Source organism: Fundulus heteroclitus, chromosome 22, assembly GCF_011125445.2.
Source record: "Fundulus heteroclitus isolate FHET01 chromosome 22, MU-UCD_Fhet_4.1, whole genome shotgun sequence".
In the NCBI taxonomy this organism is placed as follows: Eukaryota; Metazoa; Chordata; class Actinopteri; order Cyprinodontiformes; family Fundulidae; genus Fundulus; species Fundulus heteroclitus.
This window is the reverse complement of record NC_046382.1, coordinates 11979991-11995467: the sequence shown is the minus strand read 5'-3', so window position 1 is coordinate 11995467 and position 15477 is coordinate 11979991. Positions and strand designations below refer to the sequence as shown.

General features: G+C 40.0%; 1 protein-coding gene across 2 annotated transcripts; it reads right to left on the bottom strand.

Moving 5' to 3' along the window:
• Positions 1-390: 390 nt before the first annotated feature.
• Positions 391-12339, bottom strand: LOC105934833 (RING finger protein 122). Of its 2 annotated transcripts, XM_021322785.2 has the most exons (7): positions 11455-12339; positions 8098-8215; positions 5727-5883; positions 3396-3438; positions 3225-3266; positions 2242-2324; positions 391-1918 (listed from the first exon to the last, which is right to left on the bottom strand). In XM_021322785.2, exons 3-7 carry the CDS (start codon positions 5834-5836, stop codon positions 1798-1800), a joined length of 399 nt encoding a protein of 132 aa, XP_021178460.1. In that variant the 5' UTR covers positions 5837-5883; positions 8098-8215; positions 11455-12339; the 3' UTR covers positions 391-1797. The 2 variants fall into 2 exon arrangements, with proteins under 2 accessions (XP_021178460.1, XP_012730448.2); XM_012874994.3 differs by lacking the exon at positions 8098-8215 and having other exon boundaries at positions 11455-12338.
• Between the last annotated feature and the right edge of the window lie 3138 nt (positions 12340-15477).

Here is a 15477-nt window from a genome sequence, read left to right as displayed (position 1 = left end):
AGCATTCTGGGAACATCCAGACACCAAAATCTTGATAGCACAACATTTCTTACTGCTCCAAACCGTTTTAAAGTCAGAGGACTTCCTCAGAGGAAGTCCCACATACACATGGACGAGTGGAGATCCTATGATGGTGTCACTGCCATGTTGTGAGTGGCATTTTTTGAAAAACATGAATTAAACCATGCAGACCAGCGCTGTTCCAAGGGTTTTAAATTAGCCTGTTTGACTTTTGGTAGGTATTAACAGCCCAAGGCTCTTCTGTTTTATATTCTCTCTCTCTCTCTCGCTCTCTCTCTCTCTCTCTCTCTCTCTCTCTCTACATATATATATATATATATATATATATATATATATATATATATATATATATATATATATATATATATATATATATATTATATGTTAATTGTAACAACCTAAATATGTTTATGCTAGTTGCTGTACCACACACACACACACACACACACACATACACTGAGGTACAGCAATTCACATGAAAATATTTTAATTGTTACATGCTTTCACATCTGATATTTAGCATAGGAGATCAAGATTGTAATTTCTTTGAAAGCATTTAGATCCTTATCTACTAATCATGTGAAGCACTTTTCGTTGTCCTTGTACTGAAACATGCAATATAAATAAATTTGCCTTGCCTTACTTGCAATAGCTTGGAAAAAAATATCAAATAAATTACACAGTATATGACGTTCAATGGTTAGATCCTAATGCAGCTATAGTCGACTATAGCTATGCAAATGTTTGGTGTTTCCTTTTATTCTGGAAATCTATTTTCCAGGCATAAATTGACTTCCAGGGCGAACTTGCCACTCACAATATGGCGGGCACACTGATGTTTTGTTTCTATAGGCAAAGAAAAAGAAATCAATCCAGCGGGTACTGTGGAAAGCCCGAGGAGACAAAATTATGTGACCTGTTATTCAAAAGAAACGTGTTGTTAGCAGATTCACATCAAATTCTCAGTTGTAAAAGACATAAAAGCAACCAGTAAACAACCTGTCATAAAACCGCAAAGAGCAAAAAGCCTCCTTTATATGTAAAACATTTTTTTGGCCATGCCTAGCCTTCAACACATGCCCTATTTCTCGGGGAACTCATTTAATATTTGTGCTGGCACTAAACAGGGTGACATATGTTGCTGAAAACGAGTCTAGTAATTCTGGACCTTTCAGTACACTTTTATGATTTTAAGGCCCTTAGCCTTAGCATTATCCCGTGTACTGAGAAAGTCAGCGTTCTCTGTGATACAAATCTCCAATGTCATGGGAACATCCCTAGCTAGTAAACTAGAATGGCTGCCTTGCACATGTAACACTGCTTTAATAACAGTAAAGTTTATAGTTTAGCACCTGTGTCAATTTTTATAAAAACTATGTCGAGAAACTGCAGCAATAAATCCAGGATACTGAGATGTTTCCAATTTAGCCTGGTCAGTCAAAAAGAAAGTAGTTTGCAATACACAACCTGAAGTCAGCAATCTGAGGGGTACTACAGGGATACTGCGTTTAACATTACGCAGTCTTACTTTCATTTATAAACTCATTGTGGTGTTTTGGTGGAATATCATTACCATTATCCCCTGTGTCTCAGTGTCCCCTTCATATATATATTTAGGAATGTTCATCTGATCACAGTGAGATTTATTTAAAAATCACTGCAAGAGAACCTCTGCTCCCCCCAAAAATATTTGCATCTGAGAAAAATACTAAAACTGTGTGTCAGACAGTTCAGCTGAATGGATGGTGGTCAGCACTGCTGGAGGGGGCTCCTTTATCAGACCTCCGAGAGACTCTGTGGCTGCTCAGGTGTTTGTTGGAGCTCGGATTGGACTCGACAAACGGACTTGTTGCACATTGGACACACACTCCGGATTTCTAACCATTTCAGCAGACATCTGCAAGGAAAAAAAGCAGAAGGATGAGCGATAGCTCATGTGAAATTACACAAAACCATGACTAAAAGCATCATTATCACAGCTCTTGCTGCAGGACAAACACAGTTACCACAGATGCGCTCAAGTTCAGACATGCAAACACAGTATAGTCCATAAAAACATGATGCAATCATCCTGCAGGACATTCTGCAAGTGCTACGTCTTAGCTGGCAACAGACTAGCTAAACAGATTATTCATATTTGAATTATTTCACTTTACGAACATGGTGTGCGTTGTATATTGTTGTAAAACCTTGATAATCAAACGTTATAAACAAACTTACTTCTTGTGAAAAGCGTGGGAACAGGGGCACACTCCAAGCTCATCCCTGCTGCGAAACTCTTCCAAACATACCGCACACGTTTGCTGACAAGGGGGGAAAAACAGATAATGGAATCAGTTCGTTGAACACAAGCCTCTGTTAAAAGGGTCCAAAAAGCATAAAAGACTTCTTTAAAATTTTATTATTCTTCTTTAAGTTTAATGAGAGTGACTTGAAGCTAAATCAGTAATCCATTCCTTTTTTTTCTTCACTGGGGAAGAAAATGACGTGACTCTGGGGCCTGTTTTCCTTTCATAATGCTTCAAAATAGGAAAGACAAAAGAACTTGAAATTGGACCATGGCAGATGTGTGTTAATCTTCGTAAGTCAAGAAATGGCTGCAAGAAAATAGCCAATTCCCTAAATTTGCCCATATATACAGCCAAAGCAATGATTGAAAAGTTTAGATGTGTGAAGTTTGCTATAAACGCTACTGCGACTTTAACCGGAACCACGTGCTCCGACTGAGCTTTTCTGCAACAGAAAGTCCAGATGAGTTCGGCGTAAAACAAAGGATCAATACGTTGATAAGCTTCTCCCTCATGCTCTGTTAGAGAATCTGTGAGGCCGTGGGCCTTTTTCTCTTTCAAAAACCATTAAATGGAATACATAACTTCATGAAATCTTTGAAATATCAGGACATAACTGTGTCTGCATAAACATTTACCTCCACTAAGCTAGCATAGGCAGAAAAACCTTAAATAGGAGAGGTCCTTAGAAATGGGCGTGGACCTAGCTGCATAGCTTGAAATGTTTAATTACATTATCACACTGATTATGGTCTTTTAAGATTATCAGGTTGTTGTGCAGTGTCTTCTTTTGACCATTTCACAACATATGAAAATTAGATTTTTGATACATTTGTGATGTTTGAAGCTTATTCTTACTGAAAATCCATTAAACTTCAAAGCCCCTTTTTAACTTGCAACAGATATTCAACTTACACCGAGAAGACTCAGTTTCTTTCCTGCTCCTTTTAGAACCACCTGTTGATGACAAAGGACATGTGTGTAGGTCTAATTAGCTTAGCTGAGAGAAGAGCATATGAGTACAGTGTCGTGTGAATGTTGTGTATCTAGGCACCAGGCAAAATGGCTACAGTAATAACAGGTTACCTCATTGTAGCCATAGTGCTCTCTTGCACCCTGTCTTCTCAGTCTGTAAAGAAACAACAAAATAAAACTCAATGTGCTGTTTCCATGTTGGTTTCAAGCAGCCAAACAGCCATCTAGGGGACCAGCTCTGCAAGAAAATAGTCTGTTTACTGGTCCTAAAACAAAAAACTACATATAAGCATGACATGAAGGCAGAGTGACAGGGATTGGTGGTGGTAAGGTAAGAAGTGAAACAGGAAGGAAACAGGATGGAGCAGGACTATAGCTGGATGGAGCCTGGTAAGAGCAGTGCGTAAGTTAGTAGGAAGCAGGATGGAAGCGGATAGGACACAGGAAAGAAGTTGGCATGATGAAGGATAGAAGGAGAAATGGCGGAGGAGAGAATGAGAAAGGATGCCAGAGAGAAGGAGACGTGGTGCAGGAGAGAAGTAGGGAGGATGCAGGATGGAGGAAGACAGGAAGTAGGGGAAAAATAGACAGGAAGCAGGACGGGAGGATATAGGAAGCAGAAGAGAAGTAGCAGGATGAAGGAAAGAAGGAGAAAGGAAGCAGAAGATAAATAGTTAGGAAGCAGGACGGGAGGATATAGGAAGCAGAAGAGAAGTAGCGGGATGAAGGAAAGAAAGAGAAAGGATGTAGGAGAGAATTAGGCAGGAAGCAGGAGAGAAATAGGCAGGATGCAGGATGGAGGAAGATAGGAAGCAGAAGAGAAGTAGCAGGTTGCAGGAGAGAGGGGAAAGGATGTAGGAGAGAATTAGGCAGGAAGCAGGATGGAAGAAGACCGGAGCCAGAAGATAAATAGTCAGGAAGCAGGACAGAAGGAGAAAGGATGTAGGAGAGAATTAGGCAGGAAGCAGGATGGAAGAAGACCGGAAGCAGACGATAAATAATTAGGAAGCAGGACGGGAGGATATAGGAAGCAGAAGGGAAGTAGCAGGATGCAGGAGCTACGTAGGCAGGAAGCAGGATGGAAGAAGACAGGAAGCAGGAGAGACAAGAGCAGGAAGCAGGATGGAATGAGATGGGAAACAGAAGAGAAGTAGCGGGATGAAGGAAAGAAGGAGAAAGGATGTTGGAGAGAATTAGGCAGGAAGCAGGATGGAAGAAGACCAGAAGCAAGAGAGAAATAGACAGGAAGCAGGATAGAAGAAAATGGGATGCCAGAGAGAAGACGACAGGGAGCATGAGAGAAGAAGGTAGGGAACAGAATTGAAGGATGGATCCTCGCCAGAAACTTGAAACCCAAAAATAAGAGAACACCCTAGTTGATTCAGATATTGGTGAACAGCTGGGTCAGAATTTCATGTAATCTGCCCTCTACATGCAGCTCAAACAACGCCTACAAGCCTTCAAGAGTCCCTGCAGTTCAAATCAAGTGGTTCCTTATCTTTCTTTACTGAGACAAGTCTTGTCATGCTAAATGAATCAGTTGTGGACACTCAATACTTCAAGCACTGCTGGAATTTGTGCAATGTCAAGTTCATGTAACAACCTGTGCAGTGAATTTCCTCACACTGAGCAGGGCTGCAACAGTGTCGGCAGTGGGATCTCCGCTAAAACTACTCATCATCGGGTTTAAATTTATTACCATTATTTCAGGATCATTCATAGTTGCAAACGCCGGCAACTAAAATATACCATGCCATATAAACATATGGACCAAGGACAACAATGAGTTATCTCTGCACAGCATGAAATATTTGCCCACTGCAAGACATCTGTAACGTATTTTACATTTATGGATAGCAAAAGACGTTCAATCTGGTAACAATACTCTAAATCAGTGGTATCGGTATCACAAATGTAGAAATACTGAATCTTTGTAGCACATTTGCATCAAATTATTAATAATATCAAGACTTTGAAACAATTGTGCAAAAGACTGGGTGATTTACAACTTTTCTCATAATATTACAACTTTTTTTCCGGTAATATTATGACTTTATTCTCGTAATTTAAACAATTTTTATTAGGGCCTTCATACATAAAATAATATAAAATGTTGGCCACAAAGAAGTACATTTCCACACATGAAAAAAATATGAAATATTGGGGTTAATTTCATATATATTTGCATGAAAAAATCTTGATGTTCTCTGATGTTGAAAAGTTTTAAAGATTTGAGAAAAATGCTTATTTTCAATGACTACAGGCATTAATTTATTATATCAAAACTGGGATATTCTATGACGTTGCAAAGTCAGAAATCTACAAGAAAATAAGCTTACAAATGTATTAACAATGTGATTTAAGTTTGATGTATTACACTTCCTGTGACACAAAATGATCTACTACAATGTAAACAAGAATATAGTTGTGTTCAGCTTTTACCTGAACAAGTAGCAGCAGAATATGAGGCTGAGCATGAGGATGAAGAGGCCAATGCCCAGGATGATGATGTAGATATTAAGCGGCAGGTTGAAGAGATTTTCAGTTGTCATCTTGCAGTACTGGGCAGGGTCCTGCAGTCCAAAGTCACACAGACACCCTAGGAATGGGACAGGGTGGGTAAAGATTTTATACCTCCAAGGAGATCACCTCATGTGCCATTTAAAAATGCCAGCAGAATGTTTAGCAAATGTGAGAATTTGCTTCATATTTTAGCTGGAACAAGTGTTTTTTAAGGAATTCAGTTTTTCAGCAGGAACCAAAGAGCAAAGCGGCCTTTTATCATGTCATGGATGGGGGAGGAGTGATTGGTGTTGGGTCTTTCTGTATGGAGATAGCTTGTTTTAAGCACAAATTCCCAATTTTCTCATTTCAATATGAGATGAACTGGTTGAATCACACATTTTAGTTTTCTCTTCGTTGAGAGTCTAAATGGTTAGCCCTTTGATCGATGGCGTGGCCCCTCATCCTGGGGCATAATGAAGAGAAGTGTCACATACATGTAACAGAACTTTAAATGCACAATTCTGTTGATTTATAACGTATTGCAATTATATCAGATCAAACTTCTTGGTATCGAACATTTTCTGATGTCCCACCTCCCACCTAGCAAGTTGTTAAATACATTTGGTTTTCTGACTGTTCGAACTCTTTAAAAACTTCCCTCATTAAAAAAAACAATATTTCTCAGCAGCTAGATTTCAACATCCTGCAGCTTTGCTCAGTATGAGGGATTGCTGCAAAGCCATGTACAATGCAGACGACTCTCCCTGTGGCTCTACGCTTCTCCAGGAGTGAATGCTGCTTGTCGGGACTTTGAAGCAATCAACTGCTTTCCTTATATAGGAAATTTTGGACCAATCTGTATAATATGATTGAATTTGACTTTGTAAAGTGCCTCGAGATGACATGTTTCATGAATTGGCGCTATATAAATAAAATTGAATTTAATTGAATTTAATTGAACTTGCTCCAAACTTGAAATCGACTGAATTTATAATATATTGATGACCTTTATTTGTCAATTCAATGGTTTGGTACAGTCAATTGAAATGTTTTCTTTGCATTTAACCCATCCCTTTTTTAGTGGGCTGACAGCTTCTGGGGAGCATTCAGGGGCTAACCCTATTACCTATTTACAATAAGACTTAAGCAGCTCAACAAAGTTAGCAGGTGCACTATTTTAACAGCAGACTCAATTGAAGAACTAAACTCGTGCAGGTATTGTTCCTACAAATAATACAATACAAATGTAAGGGAGATTGCATTTTTTTCCTGCATGGATTGCTTCCATGTTTTCACCCTACTTGATCTGAAGAAAGACAATTTTTTTGTTGTGTGCCAGAACATTCAGGCATTTTCAGCATTTACGTCTGATGTCATACCTGGGATTAGCTTATATTTTTTTTGCTGCCATATAAAATGACAGAATAACACTCAGCAGTAATAATTCCATATTTTCTATCAAGAGATAAATATCTAGGGTTTAGTTTTAGGGGCTGTTTTTGAGTATCTGAGTAACCTGTAAGCCTGGCACAAATACTCCACACGGCCTCTCTGAAGCATTTTGTTTCAAATAGTATGGTAACACTGGGTTCACTGTATGGAAGCTTGAGTGTTTTTAACTGGAGTGAAATCTGGCTTACAAGATTTCTAGTTTGGTGAACCGTCTAACGGACTGAGACTTTTCTGCAGGGGAGTCGCACATTTCCTAAATATTCCAGTCTTACCACAAAAGTGCCTCCCCCGACTGCAAATCACCTGCATGTCCCAGGAATGCGTTCCACCTCCATTTTGGCTTCGGTTCACATATTATGATTGAGAATGAAGCTTTTTTCTTAGCCTTGGGCGGCTTAAACACAGCGGCTTTCCTTTCTCACAATCAGCCTTACTCAATGACGCAATGAGCGCATTTTTCTCCAGGTCAAACAGAACAACTTCTACTGGAGCTAGTCTCTGGCTCAGATCTCATGCTTTAATACGTAAAGGTCACATCGGTGTGGTGTAGTACAAAGGGTTGGTAGGGGTGGTGCTGGTAAGAGGTTAAGGAGGCAGCTGTAATCTTAGCACGATGTTAGTGAATCATTGATAGTGGAGGACCAAAAGGTAGGCCACTGTGCAAATGCCGCCTGCGTTGACAGGTCTGAACTTGAGCATTGTTAAAGTGAGGTAGCTGATCTGGTCTAAAAACATAACAGCTGTTTCTGGGAAATTTGTCTGCTGATGTCCAAAGTTATGTCTACTCAGAAAACAAAAGATATATGTGTGTTTGTGTTGGTTTCATCACTGCTTCTTCTTTTATACTTGCGCTCACTTCTGTCTAGAACAGATGCCCGTTAAGGCCTGCGCTATCAGGACATCATTTTGTTGCAGGTCCCAAAGGTACGAACTGAAATGACTAAAAAGGCTTTTTAGTTTTCTTCCCCCGCTACCTGGAATGACATACAGAAGTATTTAAAGTTATCATCTCTTGTTACCTCAAATAATTCAATTCAAATAACTTTTAAAGGACAGAGACACCAGATCATTTGGCTTCTGTAACTGCCCTAATGTTTAATTAAGCGATGCTTCTTTGTTACGTTATTTATACATCTGGTTTTGTATTTTGGATGTGTTGTATGTGTTATGCTGCCGTCTTGGCCAGGTCACTCTTGAAAAAGAGCTTTTAATCTCAATGAGTTATTAACCTGGTTAAATAAAGGATACATACATACATTCTTGTAAAAGAAACAAACAGATATGAACCACCTAGTCAGCATTTCCTTTGGAAGTGTACGGTGGATGTAGGTTATTAGTTCTGAGCAAATTGTAGCTCATAATTATATATTTTTCCCATGTCTAAATAAATACATAATTAGTTGTTTAGACATTTTCCAAAGTCAGTCAAGCATGCAGCCACAAATTGCTGAAAACTCTGGACTTTATAACACACGGGAACCCTGCCTCAATGTAGCATTACACAATGGCCGCACAAGAAGAAAACAGTAAAATAAATTCCAACTAAATATTTACTTCATTTTTTAGGGTGTAAAACTTCTCATAGTAAAGATTAGTAATATCCTAAAAATTTCATCATGTTTGTTCAGTGTAGTGATGTCACTGTAAACACTGAAACAATTGCATTTTGGAGGGAAAACAACAATGCTAATATAGCATTTAATGTAGCGTACACGTCAAACACGTTTGTGTCAGACTTTCTTTGTACTGAAGGGGCCTCAATTCCAGATAATTCAATGTTAAATCTAATCTAACACTCTGAGTTGGTAATTTTCAATCTGAGAAGAACTGTTAGTTTGAAAAGAAAAGAGAAATCAGAAACCTCATTTTAAAAAGTAACTACTCGGTTCAACTCAACTAGACTAGGCTTTTAAGGCTGAAACACACTAAACCATCCGATCCATCCGACCAAATGTTCAGATCCTCATAGACTTTTTTTTCCTCACCTACTGGTGAAGATTCACAGTCATCCAGGTCATGCTAAGAGGTGGACCAGTTTTAGTTTATTTTATTTATCTAAGCCATAACAACGCCTTTTTGGCCAATAATATAAAGCTTGGAACTACACACTACTCCAGACATTTTAATTTAGAAAGCTTTCTGGATGGGAAAAGCTTCGGAAAAAAGTCCAGTTGTTTTGGTTTTTAACTTTTTTTTTGGAATGGGTAAGTATACTGTTTGTTGAAATGTTTTATTGATTATTTATTTTGCCGTGTGTTTTCCGGGTCGGACCTATATTGGGACGGACCTGGCCAGAAATTGCGTTCCATTTATCTTGGAGATTTTATAGTTTCCCCAAAAGCGGACGTGTTTTACTTTGCCAAAGAGTCTCTCTTCTTGTGTCACTCATGGCTTTCCCATCAAAATGCTGCATAGCCTCGACCACGATAGAGCAGGGGTCTACCATGGTCAGAGTTACCCATTACAACTGCAGAAAACTGCAAGTAGGTTTCCCTGGCCCCATTCACTTCAACTAGATCTAACTGCTACGATGCGATTTTCTGACATAGCAAACATTTACCTCACATGACTGATCAACTTTTTCTTCTTTCTGGATATTCCCATAATGCTCGAAAACAGGTCTGGAAGCAACAACAGGTACGTGTGGGCCAATGAAAAGATGCAAGCATTCCTAGGTCTCGTTTGTAAAGAAAAAAAAAACTCGGAGACATTTATCAAATCCTTGCTCCATTACTGAGCTGTGATCCATGCTTGATAGCAGCATTTACTTCCTGTTTATTACAGCCAACGTCAACATATGACAACATTACGCTGTGTGTCTCCTGGTTAAGTCACTGCAAACCAGTAAAAGGAAACACGTCGGATGCACATCTTCTTTTTTTGCATGATAACTCCCATGATAACTGGATGGAAACAAAGCTAGTAAGTAAGGAGATCAAAATGAACCTGTAGTCCGAAGCTCCGTTCCTACCCATGATAGAGTTCTTACTGTTGACCCCATGAAAGGTCAGCCAACCGGAACTAGGAGCTATAATGAACGGTATTCGGATGTAGCTAATGTTTACACTTGCAGTTTATACATGTGAAAATGGCTGCAAACACATGCATAATGCTACAACAGTACATTTTGATCCTGAGTCAGACCCAGAAGCAGAAGAAGTGGCACCTCTTGCACAACCAGCAAATATACAGCAACGGTTTCTGAATGGTAAGTAAGCAGCTTATTCCTACAGGGCTGCCTTAGAGAGAGTCCCAGAGCTACGTTGAAAGCCACGTTTTTGCAGAGTTAAACTTTCCTGTTGTGTCTTCTCAACTGCCTAGTATCTGTGTGTGGGTGTTACATGGTGTAAGATACTTCTAGGAGGCATTTTGGTTGTTTTTTGGTCAGATGAATCTGAGAAAAAAAATAACGTGCTAACATCGCTAGCATCCCTATTGGATTTTCAACGCAAATTAGCATAATGCTAACCGTCAGTTGTCTTTCTTTTTCGGCTGTGGTTAAGTGTAAGGGAATTATTTGCACATTTTCCGGCATGTATTAATCCCAATGTTAAGTTGCGTGTGTGATTTAGTCCAGTAATAAATATAATTTCAATGTACAATGTGATACAAAGTAATGTGTTAAATTTTTGTATGTTGCAGTTTTACCTCGCTTGGGTTGCTAGGTGAGGGGCGGCTCGTTTCCTAGACAGCAACAATACATTTACTAATAGCCTAAAACAGCTGAATGTTGTTTTTTTTTAGCACTTGGCCTGTTTCTAGAAGCAGTAGAGACCCAAATTGAAGTACAAAAAACATGATAAAAGTACATTTTTCATCATAGGTCTCATTTAAAGACAATAACAGAAGTAGGAGTTGCTGCGCGGCTAACCATGCTAACCATGACGGCAAACTTGACAACCAGACAGGAATTCAAGTGAACTTTGTTGAAAACATTTCTGCTGAGCCATTTAACTGCTTCTAAATTGTACTAAAGAAACCACGAAAAATGAAGAAGCATGACACTATACACCTCTGACAGGTGGAGTTTGTTTAATTTGCCTTTTTGCTCTAAAATCTCTGCAGCTGGTCGTGCTTATAGCGGTTCTCCTTTGACAAACTTTAATAGGCTGCAACTGAATCAGAGTCAGAAGGACCGCAGTTTGTATGGCACATGTGTTGAACATGGGAATATAATAAAAGGCTTAGCAGCTGGCGGTTCCATGAGACCTACCGTAACACCACCGAACCGGATGCATCCAACATGCGAATGGTTGACCGGCACACACCCAGGAAAAGTTCAGTGCTTCCAAACTGCAGTTTCTCAGAAACCGCTGCTTGGAGAAGTTCTCTGGGGTTGTTAACCGAAAGCAGGCTTCCTGTGCTCGGGTTTACTTTGAAGGCTGACAGTGTCGATGTCAAAGACTTGAGTGGCCTTGTGTTAAATCACAAGGAGATATGCACTAATTTACCCACTGTTTGTCTGAACACTTCCGTCTGATGATTTATCGTCACAAAGTGATATACTCCCGTCGACTGTTCAAGTGCTGAGATCTGAGTAATCCTTTGTGTCTTCCCAGCGGATGACAAAGAAACCGGTGTTGACTCTTCTGAGAAGGGAGACACGGATGCAATTCCAGATCTCCTCCAGGTATAAACCTCTGGCTGACCGCGGCGACTGTTTTACTGGCTTTCCTTTCTACTTCCTCCTCTGTGTTCTCCTTTTAGATCCTCGTGTCACTCTTCTTATCTTTTGCTTCCATAGCCTGCTGTGGAGAGACAAAGGGAAAAAAGGACGTGGATGGATTTCCCAGCAGCTCAGCCTGTTATCTGGGCAGGCGGTGAGGGGCAGGCGGTCCCCACGGTGCTCCTGTGGAAAGCGGATCCCAGCACCTCCATCTGCCTTCCTGCTCTTTACGAAGAACACACAGCGGCGGGTTTGTAACACAGGAAGACAACGGCACTAATCTTAATTCTGAACCAGGCTCTCTCCTCCTCTGTTTCCCTCTCACATTTACTCTCCTCCCTCGTCTCTCTTCTCCACTTCTCATCTGCAGCTCTCAGTTTGTAAACAGATCCCTGCTCATGTGATTCGCTGTCTGCATCACAGCTCCGCTTTCGCTGCCCCCTCCTTCCTTCCTTCTCTCTCCTGCCTGCCCTCCTTTTACCCCCCTCACCCCTCGGGTTTTGTCCCCTCCGCCGTTCCCTCCTTCCTTTGCAGCTGCAAGCTATTATTGAAGTTGCTGCAGAGCAGATGGCAGACAGGCAGATGTGGAGCCAGACGTGAGGGGGAGGCTGAGCAGTAATTGTCTAAAAAGAAGACGTATTGATTGCTTTTGGCCTGTCGATCAGGGGGAATTCATTGTGGATGACAACTAAGGGTTTAATAAACATAGAAGTGAGAATTAGACTCGTAGACGTAGGGTTCAGCGAGGTTTAATATCGAAAAATAGAGAGATGGATGGAATCAATAAGTCACCCGCTGACATGTGAGAGGAAAATTAAGAGTTTAAGAAAAGCATAAGTCTATTTTCTACTGATTGATCAGCTTTATGAGAAGCTGACCTATTGAAAATGGATAAAGTAAACGGATTTTGACTCTTAGATATTCGTTTTACGGGCTCCTATGAACGACAGGCAAAGAAATAAACACTCAAAAATTCAGTGTTGTGTTTCTGCACCTAATATTTATACTAATACTTCGGAGTAATTAAATCTATCCTCAGTAGGATTGCATTGTGTAACTTGTTATTTAGAAAAATATAAGCAAATGAAGTACGTCCTTGTTGTTTCACCGGTATTTTCTTGGGAAAGCAGCTGCCAGGTACCGCTGATCAAATGTGCATCGGTGTGGTGTGACCATCTTTATAAAAGAGGGAGTTCTGACACTTTGCTGCTCTGAAGCAAATAAGTGTTTTAACACAAGGCCAAGGTTGGAAAGACACAAGCAATGACCTTAGCGAACCCCTTGCTGCTGTCCATCCACCTACTAAATGGAGTTTTTTTTCAAAGGGTACGATATCAGGTAGGACCCATCAGAACAATTGGCTTTACCGAGTAATTAATCACTGACATGGCAAATATAAAATAAAAACATAGTTTTATATCTGCACTGAAACAACATTGTCTATTTTGTATTGGTCACATGGTCAGGTTCACACTCTTGCTGATGAACATTTGGAAATGATGAATAAATTACGCTTATTTGCTTGCCAGAGAACAATAGTGTACATCTATTGTTATTCCTTCCTTCTCCCCTTGGTTTGGATTTGTGTTTCCCCTCTGGACTCTGCCATGGCAAGTTTTAGTTTCACAATACTTTTTTTGCATTTCAATTTGTCTGCCTCGTCCTCATTGCATTTGGGTCCTTGCCAGATTATCTACACATTATTCATAGACCAAACATGCCTGGTTTGGAATGGTTAAAGAAGAAAGCCTCCTCTGTCGAAAACAGAACATGGCAGCTTGACTCGCATGTCTACTGTGTTTCAACCAATTGGAAATCAAGTCTTCTGGAATATCTTCAGCCCATCACATTTCTAGAGGTGCAGACCACAGACAGGTTGACCTGGTCCCTCAACACATCTGCTCTTGTGAAGATAGCACAACAATGTCTATAATTTCTGCGTCTCATCAGAAGAGCAAATCTCTTTCTTCCCATCTTCATCACGTTCTGCAGAGGGACAACAGAGAGCGTACTGACCAGCTGCATCTCTGTCTGGTCCGGGGCCTGCAATCCCTCCGACTGGATGTGTAGAGAGAGTGGTGAGGAAAGCACTTCCCTCCATCTGTGACACTGCTCCATCGCAGGCACTGCCTGAGTAGGGCTCAGACAACCACAAAAGACCCCTCGCATCTCCATCATGGTCTGTTCAATATACTGTCCTCTGGCAAGAGGCTAAGAAACTTTAAATGCAGAACAACCAAATTCCACAACAGCTTCTCTCCACACATCAAAAGACTACTAAACTCCAAATAATCCCCCTCCTATACATACAAAATTAGCCACTTTACATTGACACTGTGAACTCTATTGCACTGAGTAACTGACTAGTTGTGCCATCATATGGTCCATTCACTGTTGCCGTACATCCTGCGGCTATATACTTGCACTATTCATATTGTCTTATACGTAACTTTTCTGTACATGTAAAACGTCGGCCAGGATTTCAACCCAGTGTCTACATGCCCCAAGGCAACATTGCTAACAATTGTGCCACCATGCAGCCAAATAAGAATGAATGATGGATGGATGGATGGAAATTGTGGTATATATTTCTCAATATATTATGAATTTGCAAGATATCAAAGAGGGACGGATGTGTTTGAATTCACTCTCGTCTTGTGTTTGTAATAGGCAAGGCGAGGCAAATGTATTTATATAGCACAATTCAGTACAAAGACAATGCAAAGTGCTTTACATGATTAAAATATAGCAAAATAAAACAGAATAAAAGCAAGTAGGAATAAAATGTAGATAGAAAATAGAACATAAAAAAACTAGTGGTGTTTCAGTTAACTAGAACAGTTGAAGGCAATCCTAAACAAATGTGTTTTTAATCTTGTTTTAAAGGAACTCAGGCTTTGTGCACTTTTACAGTTTTCTGGAAGTTTGTTCCAGATAAATGGAGAATAGGAACTAAATGCTGCTGCTCCATGTTTAGTTCTCGTTCTGGGTATGCAGAGTAGGCTGGAGCCAAAACACCTGAGTGGTCTGGAGGGTTGATACCCTGATAACAAGTCTGTGATGTATTTAGGTGCTAAACCATTCAGTGATTTATAGACTAACAGAAGTATTTTCTCTATAAGTCTATTCTCTGAGATACAGGGATGCTTTTGGAGGTTCAGGTCAGGTAGTAAGCTTCTAATCAACCATCATCGATTTTGCATCAAACTGACTCTCCTGCATTAAACTGCTGCCAAGAATAATGCTTTTGAAACAGGTTTTCTGGAGTATTAAGAACTAAAAGATGAGAAGAAAATCCAAGAGTTTCCAACAAGCTGCAATATCTCCAGTCTCCTTTGGAGGAGGCGTCATAACCTTGCTGCCATCATTGCAGGCCTTTATTTGCTTACATTTGAATAGAAGATTTTTAAACAATGGTGTTGCAACAAGAAGAACAGCAAAGCCCAAGAAAGATAAATAAATAAAGGAACAACCTTAGGCTGCTAAAGTTGTAATATCTGTTGATGGCTCAACATTTGCTGCGGTGGACTTAAAATCTAAAAAAAAAAAAAAACATCTCAAGAGAGAAGA

What these genes read in the sequence shown, in the direction of transcription:
- LOC105934833 (XM_012874994.3), bottom strand. Translation starts at nt 11,479, where the DNA reads ATGCATCCGGTTCGGTGGTGTTACG. An exon ending in TCCGGTTCGGTGGTGTTACG is followed by an intron (nt 5,884 to 11,454) that starts GTAGGTCTCATG and finishes TCCCATTCCTAG; the next exon opens with GGTGTCTGTGTGACTTTGGA. An exon ending in TTCTGCTGCTACTTGTTCAG is followed by an intron (nt 3,439 to 5,726) that starts GTAAAAGCTGAA and finishes GTTTCTTTACAG; the next exon opens with ACTGAGAAGACAGGGTGCAA.